We start from the raw sequence: 25,878 nt of genomic DNA, 5'->3' as shown, positions 1-25,878 counted from the left end.
CTCTTGGCGCCTACACTCTATGCAAACAGCTTGTAAATATACTGCAGGTAATCTACCCTACATGAAGACATTAGAATGGGTAAGAGCATTGATCATCATGTCACCAAAATAACACCCAGATTTATTAGGGAGGTGCATCAAACTCATCCGTGTTCTGTAGCCTAATAAAAAGCCATGCTTTCCTGAATCCTTGTAGGAGGATTGCAGGATCTTTTTGTGAATAAACTTTTATTGAGGTAATCTTCCATTCTCTCTCTCTCTCATCCCCTCTTAGTAATTTTCTCTCTTTCTCTCCCTTGATTAGTTTACTTGCATTACATACTGTGAAAGCGTACTTTGGAAATTATAATAAGTGTGTGTGTGTATATATATAAATATATGTATAATAGATACTATTTTATATATATTATTTATATAGTAAACAGAAAAATCTGTAAAAAATCAATTTGTTGGTCTGTCAGACACACTACTTCTCAGTTCAATTCAAATGGGCTTTACTGGCATGACAAACAAATGTTTACACTGCCAAGGCAAAGGAAATAAGCAAAGTTCATGTTAAACACACAAAGAGTAAAGAGAAAGATGTTGGGAATGTCCAGTTTTTTTATTAACTGTGTTGTCACATTAGGCAAAAAGTAGTAGCAATCTCTGTCTCTCTCATTGCATCTTGTCCTCTCCTGTTTTAGTTTTTCTCATGGCAAGGCTCTGTGATCCTGCTGACCACTGCTGGACTTACTTTTATATTCCAAACAGTCCAGCCACCACTGGCTACAAGTCAGGAGCAGCAGCCAGTCAGCTGGTTATCTGGGCTGTTGCATGGCTGTTTGGACATGGCCAGTGAGGTTTACCGTCTGTTTATATTCAGTCGTGCTGCCCAGTGGAAACCTGGGTTCCTGTGTGTTCCAATGGAGTCATTTGCAAAGAGAGATTGTGATTGCAGCCTCTTAAGAACTGCTATCAGCCTTGAATCATATGGTTCGCCAACACTACTGTTTAACCATAACGGAAGTCACCACAGCTCATAACTTATTTCTGATATTGCTTCAGATCATTCCAGAAGAAAACATGTGATATTGAATCCCTTGTGGTTAGGAATGGCTCTGTTCCAACTCCCTTAGGTCCGTGGGACCCTCATACGTCTTTTTTAGCCCATGTGGATTTTTCCATAAGGATATTCTACACCTAAGCGGCAGGAGTCACCCAGCACCAGAATGTTCTACAACCATATCGATGGCAACTGTTTGTTTTACTCCTTGTACCAGGATACCCAGAATACAAGGCACAACACATTGTCACTGCATGAGCAACAAACACTATGGCTGATAATGCAAATCAAAAGGAGTTTCCAATATCCCTGTTCACATTCATTCTGTTTCAACTTATCCATAGCAGGTTCTGCATCTTCTAACCTGTGTCCGGAATCCCCTTACTCAGATGATGGCCAAGCCCAGCGAGCCAGGACCGGGGCCGGGTCGGCAGCACGAGAGCCACCCGGAGGAGACGGAGGAAGAACTAAGGGAGCACCAAGCCCTGTGTCCCCAGGACGGAGGCCTCCTCCGGGGGGTGACGATCAAACAGGAACCCCCGGAGCCCCAGGAAGAGGAGAGGGACCACAGGGAGAGGATGGTCGACCAGGAGCTGCTCTTCAGACAGGTAGCAGGCAGACACACACAGACAGACAGAAAAAGACAGACACATTACAAACACGTGTCAGGCTTTGGGCTTTTTTTTTTTAATGTATTTCTGTCAGTTCTCAAAAAACATCCACCCACACATGCTGTATGGACACACACTCATTCTGTATGGACACACACATGCGTACTCCTACTCACAAAGTGGAATAGCGTGCAGGTTTTTCTCTGAATGGCTGAGGGCACCCTAACCCTCCTCTCTACAGCTGAATCTCTCTTTAGGGCTGCAAACACTAAACCAGTACACCATGTCCCCCATCTAATACGAAGCCCTGCGGTCGGTCTGAAACCAATCCACTGTCACCATGACGCCCACACACCCCACATCCCCAGGCAGGAAGCAGAGCACTGGGTGCCTATGGGAAATGAAGTGTTGGAGCAGGAGTGTTGCCCAGTCCATTTCTGCTCTGTTAGTTACTCTAGTAGTAGCTTTTCACTTTGTGGCTATAGGGAATCTGAAACCCTATTGCACCTTATTAAACAAACCTAGAATGGAAATGCTACTAAAGTCTGCCAGCGCCACCAAAAGGCTACCTTGAGAACATAGGTGATTATACATTTCAGTCCTCATAGCGGAGATATTAATTTGTAACAAATATAGGTTTACAATGGTCATTCAGAAGAGTAAATACATCCCCATTTCCAAAAATGTTGGGGAACTGTACAGCGCCCCAACTGTTTGGGAAACGGGGTTATACTATATACAACCACTGGTTAAAAACACACACAGGATTCTTAGCATTTTCACTGATTTAAAATAACACCTGGATCCCATTCAGGTTTTTACATGTGACATGATGGTGAAAATGCACACTTTCAAAAGATGATCCTAACGTTTCTGTAGCGGTCTGTCTGGCTGGGATCATGGACCTCATATGCACAAAGCGCCCTCTTCTGGAGAGTACCATACCTTACAGCCATTAAACAGCCACACGCAAACAAAACCGGAATATAGAGGATGTAAAAAAAAGCATCCTCTGTGTGTGTGACATCTCGCCCTCTCTCTGTCTCCATCTCACTTTTTCTCCCTTGTCTCTCCCTCTTTTCATTTCTCCCTCCCGTTTTCTCTCTCTGTCTCACTCCCTATCTGATCGTCTGTCTGTCTCTCTGTCTGTCTGGGAGCAGCAGGCTGTTCTGTTGGAACAGCAGAGGATCCACCAGCTGAGGAACTACCAGGCTTCCATGGAGGCAGCCGGCCTGTCAATCACCTTCCCAGTGCACCGCCCCCTCTCCAGGGCTCAATCTTCTCCTGCGTCCTCTTGCTTCCCGCCCATCGTGGTTCAGCAGGAGACGCCCACCAAGCCTCGCTTCACCACAGGTTAGGCAGCCTTCTATAAGTAGGTTTTACACACACAAATAGCCATGTGCACAATCACTAACTTCCTCCCACACGACTGCACCAGCAACCACACGCGCAGTGTGTTGGAAATGGGTCATCTCCCTTTTCTCCCAAAAAAAACAACATTTGTTTTTCTGGACTCCTTTCAATCAGTCATGCTTTTCTGACTTCTGATCTGTCTTTGTGTGTGTGTGTATGTGTGTGTGTGCGAGGTTGTGTGTGTGTATGCGGTTTTGTGGTTGTGTTTGTGGTTGTGGGAGTATTACTACAATAAATAAATGTGGACAAATGGTAAAACCCGGGAAATGTGCAAAAATCTGGATCAAGATCATTTCCCGTTTTGAAATAAAATAAATAGAATGTTTACTATAATGTTAGGTTTTGGGGTGAAGGTTATGGGTTTGGGGTTAGGATGCTTGTGTTAGGACTAGGATGCTTAAGGGGAATACATTTTACCCTCCCCATACGTATATCTCAGGGCATGCGGGACATGCACGTCATGCACGAAGAACGACAGTGATGGGATGTCGGCGTGTCAGTAGAAGGATGCGTCTTAACTGGGGTTCCTAACTGGGTTCCTAACTGGGGTTCCTAACCATAAATGCCTGGTCATGCCTGGCCTCGCTAACCCTGCGTCTTCCCAACCCTTCCAGGTCTGGTCTATGACACGTTGATGCAGAAGCACCAGTGCATGTGCGGCAACACCAACACACACCCGGAACACGCCGGACGCATCCAGAGCATATGGTCCAGGCTGCAGGAGACCGGGCTGAGGACCAAGTGTGAGGTATTACGTCGCTCACTGTCTATCAGTGGTCTGTGCCGGCTTACACACATTCACCATGGGGGGGGGGGGTTCTCGATCGCAGTCCCCTCTCTCCTCATCTCACCACACTCAGTTTACATTTGATTGATTTAACAGGCTCTCTTATACAGCGCCACTTACAAGTACCATTGGGTACATGTGGTAAAAGACGAGACCAATGAGCTTATTAGATGCTGGAAATGATTACGCGGCCATGATAACATGAAGGTCAATGAGTACTAATTTCCTCCTCAAACTCCGCTGGAGGAGGTCAGAGAGGAGGGACCTCTGTCTTTCTGATCCAGTTGGTTTTGACAAGGAGAGAAGATGCAATGAGTATGTAATTGAGATTCTCCTCTAATGAACAGGTTGTAGTTCAACCTGCTCGGATGTCACCCACAAAGTCCTAAAGTCCAGGAATCCACTTCAGAGTATGTTAACTCATTCCAGTCCCATCCGATTAAGTGAGAAGCTTGTTTGCCGTGATTTAATCAACCTATCATCAAGTCTTTTATTTGAATCAGGTGTGTGAGTGCCTGGGCAAAAACAAAAACTTGCACCCCTTTGGGTCCCGAGGACTGGGACCACTCACTTAGAGTATAATAGATTGGGAAACACTCACCTAGAGTATATTTCTGCTTTCAGGTAATTCTTAAATACAATTTCCGACCAGTAGGGGGCAACGTTCAACCACGCTGGCTTAACTGCTCAACCTCCCCATGGACAAAACAATCCACTGCAAGCTGTCCCTACAAACAGATCTAGTGTTGGCTAACCATTTCCAAATCCTTACTGTAACCAGCGGGCTGAAATAAACATCTGAATTGATTGTGGCTCTGTGTTAAGCTTAGTGGCCTGATTTGAAGTATTTAGGAACGCTGGGAGTGATATTAATCTACTTGCGGTTATGAGATGTTTTTTGAACTAGTATGTTACCTTACTGGGGACTCCAGCCTGTTCTGTGTAAATCCATGCTCTCACACGTGTATTTGGTCAGTGCTTTCTTTACTGTTTAAGATGAATAGTAAAGACTTCTTTTACATTCACAAAAAAATATTCAGGATATTCTCTCTCTGTTTCTATCAGTCTTACTTGCATAGCTGCCATCTCAATTGTTCCTGAAGGGCACAGACACAAGCAACATCAAAAACATGAATACAAGTCCACTCTTATCTTTTCCTCTCCTGTAGGTTCTAAGTAATATATTTCACTTTCAAGCACACTATAGGTCATAAATAATATAATTTCACTTTCAAGCATGCACATTCCCCCTTCAGACTGTCTTTACAGCCTCCACTGTTACTAATTGGAGATGCCTGGCTGCAGGTGGGGCCCACCACCTGCAGACGCACCCTGTCCCATACACATACACAGTCCTCCCATACATATACACGGTCCTCCCATACACATACACGGTCCTCCCATACACATACACGGTCCTCCCCATACACGTACACGGTCCTCCCCATACACGTACACAGTCCTCCCCATACACGTACACGGTCCTCCCCATACACGTACACTGTCCTCCCCATACACATACACGGTCCTCCCATACACATACACAGTCCTCCCATACACATACACAGTCCTCCCATACACATACACGGTCCTCCCCATACACGTACACGGTCCTCCCCATACACATACACAGTCCTCCCCATACACATACACGGTCCTCCCCATACACATACACGGTCCTCCCATACACATACACGGTGCTCCCCATACACATACACAGTCCTCCCCATACACATACACAGTCCTCCCCATACACATACACAGACCTCCCCATACACATACACAGTCCTCCCCATACACATACACAGTCCTCCCCATACACATACACAGTCCTCCCATACACATACACTGTCCTCCCCATACACATACACTGTCCTCCCCATACACATACACTGTCCTCCCCATACACATACACAGTCCTCCCATACACATACACGGTCCTCCCATACACGTACACGGTCCTCCCCATACACATACACTGTCCTCCCCATACACGTACACGGTCCTCCCCATACACGTACACGGTCCTCCCCATACACATACACGGTCCTCCCCATACACATACACAGTCCTCCCCATACACATACACAGTCCTCCCATACACATACACAGTCCTCCCCATACACATACACAGTCCTCCCATACACATACACTGTCCTCCCCATACACGTACACGGTCCTCCCCATACACATACACAGTCCTCCCCATACACATACACAGTCCTCCCATACACATACACAGTCCTCCCCATACACATACACAGTCCTCCCATACACATACACAGTCCTCCCATACACGTACACGGTCCTCCCCATACACATACACAGTCCTCCCCATACACGTACACGGTCCTCCCCATACACGTACACTGTCCTCCCCATACACATACACAGTCCTCCCATACACGTACACGGTCCTCCCATACACGTACACGGTCCTCCCCATACACGTACACTGTCCTCCCCATACACGTACACGGTCCTCCCCATACACATACACTGTCCTCCCATACACATACACTGTCCTCCCCATACACATACACTGTCCTCCCCATACACATACACAGTCCTCCCATACACATACACAGTCCTCCCATACACGTACACGGTCCTCCCCATACACATACACTGTCCTCCCATACACATACACTGTCCTCCCCATACACATACACTGTCCTCCCATACACATACACTGTCCTCCCATACACATACACAGTCCTCCCATACACGTACACGGTCCTCCCCATACACATACACTGTCCTCCCCATACACGTACACGGTCCTCCCCATACACGTACACGGTCCTCCCCATACACGTACACGGTCCTCCCCATACACATACACTGTCCTCCCGTTTATCCATAGAAAGGTCCTCTGACAGGGGTTTGTGAAGGAGGTGTATTATAACAAACAGCTGAAGTATTATAGATGTAGTGGTCATTGTTAGTTTTAGCAACTCTATTTCTCTCTCTCTTACACTTTTTTTTGCTTCCTCCCACCCTCCCACTGTCTTTCTCTCTCTCTCTCTCTCTCTCTCTCTCTTTCTCTCTCTCTCTGCAGTGTATCCGAGGGCGGAAGGCCACTCTGGAGGAATTACAGACGGTCCACTCGGAGGCCCACGTCCTTCTGTACGGAACCAACCCACTTCGACAGAAACTGGATAGTAAGCTACACATTATGTCTCCTGCCATAGTCTATTTTCACATTGTCTTCCATTGACATTATTTTCACATTGTCTTCCATTGACAATGTTTTCACATTTTCTTCCACTGTCATTGTTTTCATATTGTCTTCCATTGACATTGTTTTCACATTGTCTTCCATTGACATTATTTTCACATTGTCTTCCATTGACATTGTTTTCAAATTTTCTTCCACTGACATTATTTTCACATTGTCTTCCATTGACATTGTTTTCAAATTTTCTTCCACTGACATTGTTTTCATATTGTCTTCCATTGATATTGTTTAAACATTGTCTTCCATTGACATTGTTTAAACATTGTCTTTTATTGACATTATTTTCACATTTTCTTCCACTGACATTGTTTTCATATTGTCTTCCATTGACATTGTTTTCATATTGTCTTCCATTGACATTGTTTAAACATTGTCTTCCATTGACATTGTTTTCACATTGTCTTCCATTGACATTGTTTTCACATTGTCTTCCATTGACATTGTTTTCACATTGTCTTCCATTGACGTTATGGCACCTGGTGATAATAATTTGCTGGTTTATAAGCTGAATCAGGTTAGTTACTACTTGGGTTTGAGTTAAAACCTTATTGAAGTTTATTCCCTTTTACACCTCTGTTGTGTTTTGTTACAAGGCAGAACAGATTTTTATAACGTTGGTCCAGAACACTTCATTATTTATCTGATAATACAAAGAAAAGCCTCCATTTCATTTTTGGTCATTATCGTGCTTCCTCGTCAGATTTGGATTTTCTAGAACATATTGCTATCCGCCCCTCTAACCTTTCAATGACCACCCAAACACACACAAACACACAAACACATTTTTCCATGACATCACTTTTCCATGTTTACTGCCTCCTGCTGAAGTTTACTGATCCATCACCTGACCGATTCCTCTTGGTTGGGCATGTGAGTGAGACACTGAAGGCTTGGCTTAAACATCTCACCAGGACTTGGCTGGTGGTCGTACCTCAGTTTGTCTGTCAGCAGAAGAGCCAGTTGAGTCAGGGTACTTTTTGGACTGCCTGGCTGTTTTAGTCCAGTGATTCTCAACCTGGTTTGGTTACTGTACTAACCGGTATGTTTTGGCATTCCTGCCCCTAAAGGACCCATTCAAGTTCCCTGCACCAGTGTGCCAATACACTGAGTCTATCAGGTCTTCTTAATCACCCCTTGTGTTCCCCTTGGTCCCCCCCCCCCCCCCCCCCCCCCCACACACACTGGGGAACCACCACTTTGGACTGTATAAGAACATTTTCTAAAGTGTTTAATGGTCAACTGTGTGAGCTTATGTTGTATATGCAGTCTTCACGCTCTAAATGAGGTGTGTGTGTACTTGTGTGTGAGAAGTAACTCAAAGAGCGTCTGTTACATTAATTTATATAATGTGGAAGTGTTACTATCAACTCAGGGCCACTAACCAGAGCAAACTGTGACCTGGACACATTGGTAACTTTCAGGTGAACTGCTGCTTACGCAATTAGACTGTACCAATGAGAACCCAAATCACAGGGTTCCACTTTCTGGCGTCAATAGTTTAGAAACACAGGAACACTGCCAGTCAATAGCTTAAATGTCAGGGTTTAGATGTTAATAACGTGTTTCCGTGGTGGTCTTAGAGATGTCACAGACTGAAAACCTGTTTCAAAAATGGCAACCGATTCCCTATGTGCAGAACTACGTCTGACTAGAGCCATAGGGCCCAACAGGAATATACAGTCCTGCAACAAGCTTCAAATTCACACAAATGGCATTGATTATGGTGGATAGCCTAACAAGATCGAATCCTGAGCCAGCAAAGATAAAAACAAATCTATCATTCTGTCTTTGAGCAAGGCACTTAACCCTAACTGTTTGTGTAACTGGCTCTGTGTAACTGGCTCTGTGTAACTGGCTCTGTGTACGTGTGTCTGCTCGGTGACTGCAGTGGTACCTGAATGAAGAAAGTGAAAGTGCTATAGTAAGCTGATGTCACATGGCGGGGGGAGGATCAAAGACGGGTTCAGAATAACCCAGCTGTTAACGGTACGGCTGTGACTGATCAGAGATGGGCCAGGTCACCTTGTCCACCATGGTTATAGTGGTCCGTGGAGTGTCTACTCTCATCAGTGGGCCCGTGAGAGTAGACGCTCAGAGGCCCGGACACCTGCTGAATGTCCTGGGTGTCCAGGAGAGTTGGCTGGCGACTCTAAACTCTTTGTCTCTTTGTTTTTATCTTTCTCTGCTCTCTATCTTTTCTTATGTCTTTTCCACATTTCTCTTCTCTTTCTACATCCCTCTCTCTCTCCATCTCCCAACCCTCCCTCTCGCATTTCCCTCTCTGTCCCACCCTCTCCGTCTCTCTCAGGTTCAGTGACTCCCATGTTTGTGAGGCTGCCTTGTGGAGGAGTGGGGGTAAGTCAGTCTATCTTATTTATTCTCTTCTTCTATCCTGTAGAAATAATGGCGCTGATTGTTCTCCCACTACACACACGCACACAAACACACACACACACACACCCCTGGAGCACCAGAGGCAACAAAAACTGTTGCTCTGCTCTCTGTCGAGTAAGTAATTGTGACCAGATGTTTTTCTATAAACAAGCTGTGTTTGTGTGTGAGTGTGTGTGGGCGGGGTGGAGGGGGGGGGGGGGTTACGGTGTGTGTGTGTGTGTCTGTTCAGAGGGACACTATGCGGGTTGGTTTGGGGGGAGGGGGGCAATGATGTTTGCGTGCGTGCGCTTCTGAAAGTGAATGTTGAGGGGGAGGCCGGTCAGAATGAAGTCAGCTGAGTTAGTGTGACAGCCCTCTGTGTGTGTGTGTGTGTGCTACCCACGTTGTGCCTGACTACCTATCTGTTTTCATGGGGCTGTGTTCCCTTTTTTGTATTCATGTTCTACAACGTGCGTGTGCGTGCACTCTGTTCATGTTGGTGGAGGACTGATTTTCCCCCCATCCTCACCCACTCCATTCTCACTCCATGTCGCCCTCTCTCTTCTCCTCCTTCGCTCTCTCTTTCTCTCCTGCTTTCTCCCTCTCCCCCACTCTTTTCTCTCTGCCCTCCTCGCCCAACCCCTCCCTCTTCCCGGGGTATGTAGCTGACTACCTGGGTCTGTTGTGGTGTCTGCCGCCGGTGGGAAACAGAAGGGGCTCTGCTCTGTTTTATGGAAATGGGTCTAAATGGTTGTCTTCCTGTAGTCCAAAGCACAGTGAAATGACTCTGTCAGCCTCAGCAGAACCACCACTCTTTCATTCCAGCACGTTCCCCTACTCTCCCCACCTCCTGTTCCCTCTCGTCTCTCTCTTTCATCCCCCGATCGTCCCCGGTGGCGCTGGCACATATCCGTCAACTCTTTTGCAAGTCCTCGTTCTTTTGCAAATCGCTTTTGTACAGGCTCTTCTACACTTTCCACGTTGTCTTTTCTTTACTGGTATAATAAGAAAAACCTTTGACATTTTAGTGGTTCTGCAGGCACTCTTTTTATGGTGGCCAGTTGAGACAACCACACATGAGACAACCACACAACCACCGTACAGTTGTAGTATGTGGTTGGTCAGGCACACAGCTATCTGCCAGTCTGCCCACTGCTAGGGCCAGTCCACTGGACCAGGGTGTCAGTTGGACTCACTCTGCCTGTCCTTCCCTCTTCCTTTTTATAGTTCTCTCCCTCATTCACTCAAAGAACGTAAACACCAATTTCCATCATCACTTTGTCAGTCCGCCCGCCCAATAAGTCACCCCCTCCATCCCAGTCGTGAGCTCATGTCCATGTACGCCGGTTCACCTCCTCTACCTCAGTCGTGAGCTCATGTCCATGTACGCCGGTTCACCTCCTCTACCTCAGTCGTGAGCTCATGTCCATGTACGCCGGTTCACCTCCTCTACCTCAGTCGTGTGCTCACATCCCTGTACGCCGGTTCACCTCCTCTACCTCAATCGTGTGCTCACATCCCTGTATGCCGGTTCACCTCCTCTACCTCAGTTGTGTGCTCACATCCCTGTACGCTGGTTCACCTCCTCTACCTCAGTCATGCGTTCACACTCATGTACGCCGGTTCACCTCCTCTACCTCAGTCGTGTGCTCACATCCCTGTACGCCGGTTCTCCCCCTCTACCTCAGTCGTGAGCTCACGCCCCTGTACGCCGGTTCTCCCCCTCTACCTCAGTCGTGTGCTCACATCCCTGTACGCCGGTTCACCCCCTCTACCTCAGTCGTGTGCTCACATCCTTGTACGCCGGTTCACCCCCTCTACCTCAGTCGTGGGCTCACGTCCCTGTACGCCTGTTCACCCCCTCTACCTCAGTCGTGTGCTCACATCCCTGTACGCCGGTTCTCCCCCTCTACCTCAGTCGTGAGCTCACGCCCCTGTACGCCGGTTCTCCCCCTCTACCTCAGTCGTGTGCTCACATCCCTGTACGCCGGTTCTCCCCCTCTACCTCAGTCGTGAGCTCACATCCATGTACGCCGGTTCACCCCCTCTACCTCAGTCGTGTGCTTACGTCCATGTACGCCGGTTCACCCCCTCTACCTCAGTCGTGTGCTTACGTCCATGTACGCCGGTTCACCCCCTCTACCTCAGTCGTGTGCTCACATCCCTGTACGCCGGTTCACCCCCTCTACCTCAGTCGTGGGCTCACGTCCCTGTACGCCTGTTCTCCCCCTCTACCTCAGTCGTGTGCTCACATCCCTGTACGCCGGTTCACCCCCTCTACCTCAGTCGTGTGCTCACACCCATGTACGCCGGTTCACCCCCTCTACCTCAGTCGTGTGCTCACGCCCATGTACGCCTGTTCACCCCCTCTACCTCAGTCATGTGATCACGCTCGTGTGTACTGGTTCACCCCCTCTGGTGCAGCTGTCATTCACCCCCCCACCCCTTGCCTTCTTTGTATTTTAAATGGTCCACAGGCTCGTGATTCGTGACAAAGTCCTTCTTGGCGCAACTTAAAAAGGCCCACGTTTTCTTTTCTTTCCTCAAACCCTTGCCTTCTTTATGGAGCTGACTGGGATGGCCAGAGTCAATGTATGAGGAGTTGGTCGGAGACGGCAATGTTTACAGAAACTCTGCATGTCCCCACCCAATTCTCCTGTCTTTCTCTCTATCCCTGTCTTTCTCTCTATCCCTGTCTTTCTCTCTATCCCTGTCTTTCTCTCTATCCCTGTCTTTCTCTCTATCCCTGTCTTTCTCTCTATCCCTGTCTTTCTCTCTATCCCGGTCTTTCTCTCTATCCCGGTCTTTCTCTCTATCCCGGTCTTTCTCTCTATCCCGGTCTTTCTCTCTATCCCGGTCTTTCTCTCTATCCCGGTCTTTCTCTCTATCCCTGTCTTTCTCTCTATCCCGGTCTTTCTCTCTATCCTGGTCTTTCTCTCTATCCCTGTCTTTCTCTCTATCCCTGTCTTTCTCTCCATCCGTGTCTTTTTCTCCTCCAACACCAAATAACTGTCACAATGTGCTTGAGGACCAACCATTACAACATAAAATCTTTTTTAAATCCTAGAATATGCCTATTATCATCACTTCTATAATAAAACAATGTGAAAATGGAAACATTTAATACTGTTAATACTTGAAACTGCTGTGATTTAAAATGTTTGAATTTGTTTTATTTGGGGACCACCTGCCGTCCCCCGGGCCACAGGTTGGGAAGCCATTGATTTAGTGCACATCCTGAGTGTGTTACGGCGGTGTAGAAGAGGAAGATGTGTAGAGGATCGAGTGTGCGTGCGTGTGCTTGTTGTGATTGGGGCCATGGGGCAGGCATGTGTCAGCATAATCAATCCTGACTGATGAATGCCTGGCCTCTCACTCCATGACCATGCAGACACACACCCAGACATACACCCCTCTCCGTGAAACCTGAAGTTGGCAGTTCCCCCGCACAAAATATCCCCGCGTCTTCCTCCCCCCTGGTAATATTTCACATTTCCCTCCATCTGTATCGTCCGTGTTTTCCCAAACAGCTCATTATTGACCCTCCATGTTCAGGAATTAAAACCGTCCCCTTTCAAACCTCCCCTAGCATCCTTGGGTGGTTTCTCTCGTTGCGCCCCATTCAAAGACTCGCTTGAATGAGAGATATGTAGAGCAAAGTAGTCCCCCCCCCGGCCTTTAGGTTGGTGTTTGTGCATGTTTTTCTGTGTGTGTTTTTGCATCCCTGTGTGCGTGCGTGTGTGTGTGTGTGTGTGTGTGCTGTTGTGTTTCTTTGTGTGTTTGCCAGTAGGCCATGCGTGCCTGGGCATATACAAAACCTAGGCATAGCATTTCTAAGATGAGTTCTTTCTGTGAAGGGAGTCATTCACGTCAGTTGGATCGATTCATAATCACTGTGACACATCACTGTGTCCATTGTTTGTTCACCAATCGGATCCGTTCTCTTCATCTCTCTGGGCAAGCTACGTTATAATACAAGAAATTCGTTTTTCTTTTTCTAAATTGTGTTTTAAGATTAGGTTTCGAAGTTAGGTTTGCGCGTGTGTGTGTGTGTGTGTGTGTGTGTGTGTGTGCGTGCGTGTGTAGGGGTATTTTACTATAGCATATAGTATAGCTCCTTCCCTTTCTCTCCATCTGGAATACAGAACAAACATTCCCGCTTCTAATCCAACATTGTCTCAATGTACCCCTTAACCTGTTCTTATTGTGCACTGTAAATGAGTAATTTGTTTGCATTATTAAAAGTGGGTTTGTGTTCATAGGTGGACAGCGATACCATTTGGAATGAAGTCCACTCATCCAGCGCTGCTCGTCTGGCCGTGGGCTCCGTCTTGGAGCTGGTCTTCAAAGTGACATCTGGAGAGCTCAAGGTCAGTGTCTTCTATGTGTTTGTGTGCATCTGTCTGTGATGATACTGAATACCTTCTGTAAAAAAAAGTTCATTTTCAGGAATATATTTTATTCATATACAGGAATAATTAAAGGCTTTGAGATTATTCCTGTATGATGAAAAGCGCTTTATAAATGCAATAAATGATTATTATTATTAACATTAAGGGCCATCCGGCTACTGATGCTAAAAGCTAATGCTAGCAGCATCACAGGAGCCAGCTTTGCTCATTAGCAGGGCTAATGCTAGTCTCACCCAAGTTAATTAGACACAGTGCTAGCGTAGCGCCTTCATTTAGCCTTGTTAGCCATGCTCAGGATTAACACCTCCAAACTGGGTAGGAATGCCCGCTTTCCCCCCTTTCCTCGCCGCAAAGCTCTCATTAGCACCATTCAGACAGACAGCCCCGCCTCGCCCTCCTGCTCGCCTTCCTTCCTGTGTCTGTAGCCGTGCCTGGCAGTGCCCGACTGTCTTTTGAACCTTGCGGGGCCACCTGGCGCGTGGGCACCGCTAAGTGGCTAGCACAAACTGTCCCTGCTGACACCCCAGCTTTATTGTTCTGCACACCACAGCCACCTGCAGAGCAGAGCAGGATAATGGAGACTAATGATGATTCCAATGTGCTGTTAGCGTAGCATGCTAAATTGCTAATGTTCTCATGGGGTTTTAGCTGGGACGGACTGTCTTCTTGTTGGTACATTGCCAGAAGCAGCAGAAGGGTGTTGTTTGGAGTGAATCAGTGGAAATCCTTGTTATTGTTACCTAGATAAGTGTTTGATTCATTCCCTTGTTTGATTCATTCACTGACTCATGTGTTCAAACATTCATTTACTGCTAATCCCGATGGGTTTATACAGGCAATGGTCTCTACGAATAATGACCTGAAATGATTTATGACAATATCTGCGCTCTGCATAGGGTTTAGAGGTCAGAGGAAGTGACCTACTTGCCGTTTAACCCCGTCTTAGCATGCACACTCACTCTACCACACACACACACCCACACTCACACACACCCAACCCCACGAGGGGAAACCCAACTCTTAACATCACCTGCAACCCCCTGGCCTGTCCAAGTCAGCATTCCATCTGTATCGTCAAACGTTTTTTAAAATAGAACTCAATGGAATCCCATTAATCTCTTTAAATCACACACACTTGCTCTCTAACACACACACACACCCATACACACGGTTCTTTGAAAGCAGCCCCAGTCGTCAACTGGGACCTGCGTTCCTCCCCCTCCTCCTTGGTTGGGATAATATCCTCTGCGGCCAGGCGAGGTGCAGGGTAATCCACAGCAGCTGTCTCCACATCATTAGACTGGACTACAGGGACACGGGTCCCCTCATGTCCCCACATACCACAGAGCCTCAGGGCGTCCCCGCAAGGCCCCGCAGGTCCCTGTGTGTGTCGTCAGCGACGTGTGACCGTCTGCCCTGTCAATGGCAAAACAATTAAGAATGAGCCATAAAGGGATTAAAGAGCCGAGTAGGAGAGAACTGCTTGCAGAAACTGAATGTGCGTTTGTGAGCGTCTGTAAGAGAGATTCTTTTTTTATTTTTTTTTTACCTTTAAATGGTTGTGCGTTTATTCCTGTTAAAAATGACTGTTTGTTGGTCTGTGACTGCTCAAAGCCTTGAGGGTAACAGAGCTCTATCTTTATTCCTGTTAAAAATGACGGTTTGTTGGTCTGTGACTGCTCAAAGCCTTGAGGGTAACAGAGCTCTATCTTTATTCCTGTTAAAAATGACGGTTTGTTGGTCTGTGACTGCTCAACAGAGCTCTATCTTCTTTGATTGATAGAATGGCTTTGCTGTAGTCCGGCCCCCTGGACACCATGCGGAGGAGAGCACACCTATGTAAGCCCAACCACTTCTTATGTTTCTGTCTTCTCATTGGATCAGGTTGAGAAATCTCCAGAAAAATCTAACGATAAGATCCTTAATAACATGACATGTTAGACTCACTGGGTTTTTGCTGTGTCCCTCATTCCTCTCTCGCTCTCTCTTAATCTCTTTTTCCAACCATCTCTCTTATGTCTCTTCATCACACAGGGGATTCTGTTACTTCAATTCGGTGGCTATTGCAGCTAAACTCCTGCAGCAGAGGCTGAATGTCAGTAAGATTCTGATTGTGGATTGGGTGAGTTTGTGTTTTTGCACTTCCCCACAGAACAATGCAACAAACACAATGACACACTATATTTCCTAATTCAACTAATATAATGTTTTTTTGTATAAATACTGAAGAATATGAAGACTTGATCCTAAATCAGTTGTTTGTGGCAGGCTATAATGGAAGCATCTACCCTGGTCCCTCTCCCTATTTGTTAGGATGTTCACCATGGCAACGGCACGCAACAGGCGTTCTACAGCGACCCCAACGTTCTCTACCTGTCGCTCCATCGCTATGATGACGGCAACTTCTTTCCAGGCAGTGGAGCGCCTGATGAGGTGAGCTGTGGATTTCAGGTTGTCTTGCTACGGAAAAAGGATTTGCTGAAGAGTAAGGTTGCAAACAAATCTGGTAACTTTCCCCAAATTTCCAGGATTTGTGGTTGGAGTTCTGGATTTTCTCCTTTGTTTCCCAATATGGAAAGGGAATTTGAGTGTGTGTGTGTGTGTGTGTGTATACTTGTGTGGGTGTGTGTGTTTACGTGTGTGTGTGTGTGTGTGTGTATATATACGTGTGTGTGTGTGTGTGTGTGTGTGTTAGAGTATGCTGTTGTTTGGCAGCTATCTGCTGATCTTTGACAGGTGAAAAGGTCCCCTTCCTGCAGTCTTTTCATACATGGCTGTTGTACCGAATAACTATATACATTACTACTATTGTAAAGACTTTAGATATTGTTATTGTACAGTGTAGGTGGTTGTCTGGGTGTGTATGTACAGAGTAGGAGGTTATTTGGTGTGTGTATGTACAGGGTAGGAGGTTGTCTGGGGTGTGTATGTACAGGGTAGGAGGTTGTCTAGGGTGTGTATGTACAGGGTAGGAGGTTGTCTAGGGTGTGTATGCACAGGGTAGGAGGTTATCTGGCATGTGTATGTACAGGGTAGGAGGTTATCTGGGGTGTGTATGTACATGGTAGGAAGTTGTCTGGAGTGTGTATGTACGGGGTAGGAGGTTGTCTGGGGTGTGTATGTGTGACTTAATTGAATTGGGTGTGTTGTAGGTGGGCGCTGGAGCAGGATTGGGCTTCAATGTGAACATGGCTTTCACCGGGGGATTGGACCCACCCATGGGAGATGCTGAGTACCTGGCTGCCTTCAGGTAACACAAACACTCATGTGCAGGCACACACACACACACACACGCAGTTCTGTAGTGACTTCACAGCGGAGGGGTCAGCTGTTAGTGTGTAGAACATTCAGGGAGAAATTGGCTGATGAGAGGAGTGTATTTCAACCGGCTGAAGGTCCCTGCGCTCCTATGTCCTGATAGTTCCCAGCTCTGGAAACACGTGCTACACTGCAAGTCTACGTACGCATATTCAAGGGTTTATTCACTCCAGCATCACTTACTGAATTATTCCCATTATTGTAGATAAGGGCTCTCAACCTCAGACTCCGGTAGTTTCTAATGCCGACACTATTCCTGGAAAGCCATCCTCCTAAATTTAGCAGGATGTCAAGCTGAATCAGTTGAGTTACAGCTACAGCAGCGCTGTAAAGTTGGTTTGTACAGTATATTGGAAATTTGGTTAGTAGGTGTCCAAAGCTTTCAACGTAAGCCAAAGGGACTGACACAGTACACTATTCTGCTCTACCAAGCAAAAAGCCAGTAACTGCTCAGAGTGGAACTATGAAACAACAAAGTTGTACTTTTTTATTGTCCAGTCAAATTAACTTTGGGCAGATCATTGGAGATGTGAGGGTTTGTTGTCCTATAATAAGTACTTGCATTTTAAACATTGAACTCTGACATTACCATTTAGAGTTAAATAGTAGTTACTGCCTTGGCATATATGTACTAAGTAATGGGGCAAAATCTAAGCAAATGGCAATATCTGCAATTTTCATTTATACGTTTATTGTACTTCTAATTTATGCTGTTAATAAAAAAGCGCTGTTTTTACTAGCGTTGTAACAGCTTTGAAACTGCATTCCTTCTGTTTCTCAGAGACCATTTGTAATTACATAGAGTTAGCTGTGTCAGTCGAATGATATGATCCCAAGATAAAGGCAGTAAATGCAGCAAAGCCAGGAAGAAATCAAGCTAAAAGGCACTTATTTAAGCTTTCCTTCTACAGAAAACAGTACAATTGATTCAGTATACTTGACACATGGTAAAGTATTTATTAAGAAAAAATAAAGAAAAAATTGCATTGACAACCCCCCCCCCCCTCCCCAAATTAGCAGTTACTGCCTTTTTGCTTGGTATTGTTAGCAGGTACCCTTAGAATACAGACAAACATTTACTCAGGACATCATTTGATGTGGGAAGAAAAACATATAGAGGCCTAAGAAAATTGATGTGCCTTTTTCTGTAAAATACAATTGAAGGCACAAATATACCTTTGAGTGGACCATTACTTAGATGTGGTGGACAGCTCTTTCATCAATAGCCCTTTCCTCCATAGCTCATCAATTTCCTGTAAAAAGACACTTGCATAATAATGCCTGGGGAAAAAAAATATAATAAATAATATTTATATACTTTGCCTTTGGAAGTATTCAGACCCCTTTACTTTCTCTGTGAAGACTCAAAGATAGGATTGCTCCTAAAGACACAAATACAAAATACTGAATAAACGGTTACTGTCAATGAATTGGCACACATTTAAATGTTATTATGTGGTAGTGTTGAACAAAATTATAAACGCAACACTTTTGTTTTTGCCCCCATTTATCATGAGCTGATCTCAAAGATTTAAGACTTTCTCTATGTACACAAAAGGCCTATTTCTCTCAAATATTATTCACAAATCTGTCTAAATATGTGTTAGTGAGCACTTCTCCTTTGCCGAGATAATCCATCCACCTCACAGGTGTGGCATATCAAGATGCTGATTAGACAGCATGTTTATTGCAAAGGTGTGCCTTAGGCTGGCCACAATAAAAGGCCACTCTAAAATCTGCAGTTTCACTGTATTGGTGGGGTCCGGGGGGGTCCAAAACCAGTCAGTATCTGGAGTGACCACCATTTGCCTCACGCAGTGCAACACATCTCCCTCGCATAGAGTTGATCAGGTTGTTGATTGTGGCCTGTGGAATGTTGGTCCACTCCTCTTCAATGGCTGTGCGAAGTTTCTGGATATTGGCAGGACCTGGAACACACTGTCGTATACGCCGATTCAGAGCATCCCAAACATGCTGAGTGGGTGACATGTCCGGTGAGTATGCTGGCCATGCAAGAACTGGGATGTTTTCAGTTTCCAGGAATTGTGTATAGATCCTTGCAACATTGGGCCGTGCATTATCATGCTGCAACATGAGGTGATGGTCGTGGATGACCATACCATAACCCCACCGCCACCATGTGCCACTCGATCTGCCCACTCAAGTCGGTTAAAATGACGAACTGCAGTCAGGTCATGACCCTGATGAGGACGACGAGCATGCAGATGAGCTTCCCTGAGACGGTTTCTGATAGTTTGTGCAGAAATTCTTTGGTTATGAAACTGTCCAGGTGGCTGGTCTCAGACGAACTTCTAGGTGAAGATGCTGAATATGGAGGTACTGGGCTGGTGTGGTTACACATGGCCTGCGGTTGTGAGGCCGGTTGGATGTACTGCCAAATTCTCTGAAAAGCCTTTGGAGACGGCTTATAGTAGACAAATGAACATTCAATTCACGGGCAACAGCTCTGGTGGACATTCCTGCAGTCAGCATGCCAATTGCCTGCTCCCCCAAAACTTCTGTGGCTAATTGGGCCCAATTTGGACATTTTCACTTGGGGGTGTACTCACTTTTGTTGCCAGCAGTTTAGACATTAATGGCTGTGTGTTGTGTTATTTTGAGGGGACAGCAAATTTACACTGTTATGCAAGCTGTACACTCACTACTTTACGTTGTAGCAAAGTGTAATTTCTTCAGTGTTTGTAAATAATCAAATATTTACAAAAATGTGAGGGGTATACTCACTTTTGTGAGATACTGTGTGTGTGTGTACAAAACACTATAACTATAAAAACAAACTATAAAAACTATAAAGATTCCAGGTTTTTCACCCAATACATTGAAACCAAAAGGGTTGTTGGAAAAGTGTGCATATCGCCCACACATTGTGTGTTTACCAAGGATGGCTGTTCACAGAATATAGTCCATCAATGGTCCATTTTGTCTGAATCATGGAGAGAAGTGGAAGTGTTGACAAATCAGCCCTTTTCATGAAGACCAAATGGCACCCCATTCACTATAAAGTGCACTACTTTTGACCCTGCATAGAAAGTAGGATTCCATGTGGGTCATAAGCCCAATACTGTAATTCCCCCCTTTCCACAGTGCTTCTGAGTAGGCCCTCTGTGTCTGAGATGTGGGGAGGCTTGAAGTTTGGTGCGCTGTATTACGCAGCTGAGGCAGGGCTTTGTGGCGGCTTCTTTTATCTGCCAAACAGCCTCATGCCATGGCTGAACTCCATTAGGCCCGCTGTCTGGGGCTATTTATAACCCATCTACACAGTCTCACTGAACACGCTGGATAACACCAGCCAAACACTCTTAACACTATCCCAGCACACACATAAATACACTATCCCCACACACGCATACATACACTATCCCCACACACGCATAAATACACTATCCCCGCACACGCATAAATACACTATCCCCGCACATGCACAAATACACTATCCCCGCACACGCATAAATACACTATCCCCGCACACGCATAAATACACTATCCCCGCACACGCATAAATACACTATCCCAGCACACGCATAAATACACTATCCCAGCACACGCATAAATACACTATCCCCGCACACGCATAAATACACTATCCCCGCACACGCATAAATACACTATCCCCGCACACGCATACATACAATATCCCGCACACGCATACATACAATATCCCGCACACGCATAAATACACTATCCCCGCACACGCATACATACACTATCCCCGCACACGCATAAATACACTATCCCCGCACACGCATAAATACACTATCCCCGCACACGCATACATACAATATCCCGCACACGCATACATACACTATCCCCGCACACGCATAAATACACTATCCCCGCACACGCATAAATACACTATCCCCGCACACGCATACATACACTATCCCCGCACACGCATACATACACTATCCCCGCACACGCATACATACACTATCCCCGCACACTCATACATACACTATCCCCGCACACGCGTACATACACTATCCCCGCACACGCATACATACACTATCCCCGCACACGCATACATACACTATCCCCGCACACTCATACATACACTATCCCCGCACACGCATACATACACTATCCCCGCACACGCATACATACACTATCCCCGCACACGCATACATACACTATCCCCGCACACGCATACATACACTATCCCCGCACACTCATACATACACTATCCGAGCACACGCATAAATACACTATCCGAGCACACGCATAAATACACTATCCGAGCACACGCATAAATACACTATCCCCGCACACGCATAAATACACTATCCCCGCACACGCATACATACACTATCCCCGCACACGCATACTTACACTGAACCCCGCACACGCATACATACAATATCCACGCACACGCATACATACACTATCCCCGCTCACACATAAATACACTATCCCCGCACACACATAAATACACTATCCCCGCACACGCATACATACACTATCCCCGCACACGCATACATACAATATCCCCGCACACGCATACATACAATATCCACGCACACGCATACATACACTATCCCCGCTCACGCATAAATACACTATCCCCACACACTCATGGATACAAACATAGAGCACTGACAGACATTTGGCGGGGGCGTTCACGGAGGCACTCTGTTAAGATACGCCTGGTCCAGTAGATATAGAAGCACCACAAAAAGCCTCCCCAAACCTCTCAAATCCAGCCTAGCCCTGTTTCATATGGATGTGTACAGTGTACAAGGACGTGATTGGAGTCACCAATATACGTTTAAATGGTGCGTGCAACGCATGTGGTCAATCTGTTCCATTTATCAACGCATGTGGTCAATCTGTTCCATTTATGAACTGACTGATATCCCCTCCTCACTTGATAGACCCATGTCACCCAACGTCAGCCGTTCTGGTTGGGTGGCACTAGACACTTTTCCCAGGTCAATCTCTTAAGATTCAGTCAGAATGTTGTTGGTTACCACCCTGCTGTCTTATGTTAGTGCTGCACTTGATTGAACTGTTTGGGGAGTGTTGGACATCTTGTTTGTTGAGACTGATCGTGTAGTACCGATTCCAGACTGCCAATTTACGCCAACTTGGCAGCGCGGCGTTGTTCCTTTCTTTGCTGTTTGGCAAAAAAATTGTTTGTCTTTGAGAGCAAAGCCCTGCTTTGGCTCCCTGGTGGACATGCTCTTCTAGTCCAAATAATGGTATGTTGTCATTTATCACATTCTCATCCAACAAATGCTTGTCTCTCAGCATCCATTGGCTGTTTGTCTGACACCGTCACGACCAGCTAAGTTAATGACTTTTAGGAGATGATTTATGACTTGTATACCCTAAAAGTCTAAATGTCCCTTTAGCTAGCCTGTATAGTATACTTTTAATAAAGTGAACACAATGTGGTGTCAAGGCTTTACTCAAACTCTGATAGGTGTAAGCTTGCATATCCAGGAGATGGGGAGGATAATGGATTGGCTTTGTTTTCTTTGGCAATGTAAATTCCTTCCACACTTTCCATGCTAATAAATCTTTTTGAACTGAGGGATGGCGGGTGGAGGGAGCCGGCTTTAGGAAGTACAGAATCAATTTAGGATGGATATAGATTGAGGGTCTTTTCTTCAGTCCCACAGGGGTGTGTGTCTGTCCATTCAGTGTCTCCTCTGCCGCTCAGACTTAAATGAACTGTAAATACAGTATTTACTGCTTCTCTCTATCCATATACTGTATCTATCTATCATTGATCTATCTCTGCCAGTCTCTGTCTTTCTTTCTCTCTCTCTTTCTCTGTTTCTTGCCTTAATTTCTTTCTGTCTGTCTCTTTCTGAGTGGATGTATGCCTTGCAGGCAGCACCTTATTTCTCCAGAGCCACGTAGCATTTGCTGAGGATCAAGCCAGATCCTCCAGAAAGAGGGAGAAAAAAGATAAGAAAACGGTCCCTAATGAAAACCAGAAGCCCCGTCTCTCTCCTACTCTAGCGAGCCCTCACTTCGTTCCTTCTTGCTCCCTCTCTCACCATGAACTTGGAAACTGAGAGAATTGAGCTTAATTCAAACCAGCTCTCCACAACGCCAGATGACAAGGCTTTGAAGTGTGGGTTTTCTACCCTGTTTCTCTGCCTGCTTTTTTTTTAAGAAACGTTCTGAAACGGCTTTGAGCCTGACATATAGGAATGGCTAGAATTAACCCTTTGTTGGTTAGTCCGTTTGGGAGGTATCGGATCCGGGGTGAGGGGTGGAGGGTCTACATTACTCCCCAACCCGGGTCTGGCGCTCACCTTCACCGGGTGGATTAGGCCGGATGGTGAGGATGAATCTCTTTTCAGGTGCTTGCTAGTCGCCGGTTACTCCAAGCTCTCGCAATCGGTCTCAGTCCATTACAGGGGAAATCTGTGCACGGGCTGCTGCTAATTAGCGCTCGTTCACTTAAGTCCAGTGTGTCCAGTTACAATATGTTCCTCCTCGTTCACTGGCTTGCATGGGTTGCTGCTAATTAGCGCTCGTTCACTTAAGTCCAGTGTGTCCAGTTACAGTATGTTCCTCCTCGTTCACTGGCTTGCACTTGAAATCACAACACACATCCGCATGCACGCACACACACACACACACACACGCAATCTTGGGCGATGTTCTAAAGGGGACGTTAGGTTGGAACAAGAGATGAAAAGGAGGAGTGAAAGATGGCGAGAGTCCCTAGAGAGTGTGGTCTCCCTGGTTCTTGTCTACGCCACTCAGAAAACAGCTGCCGCCATTCTGAAAAGGTGTGCGTGCGTGTATTGTGTCTTCACAAGGTGTGTGTGTGTGCGACTGGATGTCAGTCAGAGAATGATAAATGTTGAGGGCTCTGAAGAGCTACAGACAGGGTCTACTGCCCTGTACACAAAGACTTCCTAAAAGTAATTAATCTCGTCTGCCTGGGACATTACCCGGTATTATAATGCCTATTCATATTATGGCAAGGAAACAAAATACCAAGCTGATTTTTCATCCTTTGAAAAACAGGCCTGATGCAGATTTTTTTTTTTGTCATTCAGAGACGCATTTATTAATTTTCCTCACTATCAGGATACTATTTTACATCACGCAGGTTTTCAAAGGACCATATAGTTTGGTCTGCTTCATGTTTTTATTTATTCATACTGTTTTCGTCCTGGCCCCCTGTGATGCATGCCTCATGCTCTACCAACTGACCTACACCGGAACCCCACAATGCATTCGCTCTCCAACTGAAACAGCACAACCTCACAGGTTGGTAGGTAAAGAAAACAGTGCAGACAATGATATGGCCCATCTCATATTCACGTATCTGTGAAAAATCCAATAGCTTCTGGAAGGCCCTGGAGAAGATCCTCAGAGGGGGACTATTTAGAAGGATCATAAACTCCAAAGCCACCTATACAGGAATAGTGACCACCTGTGGAACGGTCTCCAGGGAGGTTCTGGGAGTTTTGGGAGCTTTACAGGTGGGGCTTGTTGAATAGTCACACGGGCGTCGTCGTTATCTTGGCAGAAGAAGAGGATGCAGCTGTGTGTGAGTGTATGTGTGTGTGTGTGTGTGTCTGGAGAAAGAGGTGTTTAACCCTGAGGCTTAACAGGTCCTCCCATGCAGCCTTACACACACACAGCCTGGTGAGCACACACTTAGACAGAAACACTGTTTTGTTTTTGTGGGTACGGCCATCTCCCCGATATACTGGTTGCATTTTTTAAATACTTGACTAAGTTTAGTTTGTGTGTGAATGGTTGGGGGCTTAGAACTGCTGCAAGTCTTAGAACAAGGCTGAGTTTCTGTCTGTCTTTTATTAAAAAAAATATATATTCAGGGCCATAGTACAAAAAAGAAAGATACTGTTACCTCACAACAGAAAATGAACGTAGTGGCACAATCTTTTAGCAAAACCTCTGTCTTACCGCTTTGTCCATTGAAGGACACTGCATCAGTTGTATAATAGAGTGCTCCTATGCACATACCTAAACTAGAACCAAAAACAATAGTCCCTACTCAAACAATGCAGTTCAACAAACGCTTGAAACGCCGTGATCTTCCTTCAGTTTGATGTTTGCCCACTGTCAGGTGATTCTGTTCCGCTTGTAGCAGCCAGAATCAATCTATGGGTTCCTCTTCAAAGATCGCTGATGGTGCCCGCACAACCTTCCTAGCCTTTTGTAAGGGCAGAGAAACAAGGGGAACTACTGATGACACATGTACTCACATGTTCTCTGCCCATCCTCACCGGCCAGGCTTGTGTTATCCACAGGGCCCTGAGAATTCCAGGTCTCCTGAGCACTCACAGCTGACAAAACAAGAAATGCTGTCAGAGTCCTTCAGGCGGCATGTCATATGACTTTTACTCGGTCTAGCCTCTCTGCCATAAAGGTCTGATTGATGGAGTGCTGCAGAGATGGTTGCCCTTCTAGTAGTTTCTCCGATCCCTGCAGAGAAACTCTGAAGTTCTGTTAGAGTGCCAGGTTTTTTTGGTCAATTCACTGACTATGGACCTGCCTTTCTAAATCATGTCCAACCAATTGAATTTACCACAGGTGGACTCCAATCAAGTTCTAGACACGATTTCAAGGATGATCAAAGGACACAGGATGCCTTAATGGCAAATAATATACATTTCCAGTCAAAGGTTTGGATACACTTGCCCATATATATAATTTGATAAATT

At 45.9% G+C, this 25,878-nt stretch overlaps 1 protein-coding gene across 8 annotated transcripts in view; it reads left to right on the top strand.

Moving 5' to 3' along the window:
- Positions 1-25,878, top strand: part of hdac4 (histone deacetylase 4) — a 159,076-nt gene that overhangs the window by 111,577 nt on the left and 21,621 nt on the right. For all 8 annotated transcript variants that reach the window (XM_013137903.3, XM_020054945.2, XM_010879854.3 and 5 more), the window contains 10 exons: positions 1,435-1,653; positions 2,817-3,009; positions 3,684-3,817; positions 6,918-7,020; positions 9,406-9,452; positions 13,733-13,840; positions 15,666-15,721; positions 15,917-16,004; positions 16,196-16,315; positions 17,035-17,132. In XM_013137903.3, coding sequence (XP_012993357.1) covers positions 1,435-1,653; positions 2,817-3,009; positions 3,684-3,817; positions 6,918-7,020; positions 9,406-9,452; positions 13,733-13,840; positions 15,666-15,721; positions 15,917-16,004; positions 16,196-16,315; positions 17,035-17,132 — 1,166 coding nt within the window. The remainder of the gene's footprint in view (positions 1-1,434; positions 1,654-2,816; positions 3,010-3,683; positions 3,818-6,917; positions 7,021-9,405; positions 9,453-13,732; positions 13,841-15,665; positions 15,722-15,916; positions 16,005-16,195; positions 16,316-17,034; positions 17,133-25,878) is intronic.

The sequence above is a fragment of the Esox lucius genome, chromosome 16 (assembly GCF_011004845.1).
Source record: "Esox lucius isolate fEsoLuc1 chromosome 16, fEsoLuc1.pri, whole genome shotgun sequence".
In the NCBI taxonomy this organism is placed as follows: Eukaryota; Metazoa; Chordata; class Actinopteri; order Esociformes; family Esocidae; genus Esox; species Esox lucius.
The sequence above is the reverse complement of the archived record's forward strand: the minus strand, read 5'-3'. Positions and strand labels throughout refer to the sequence as shown.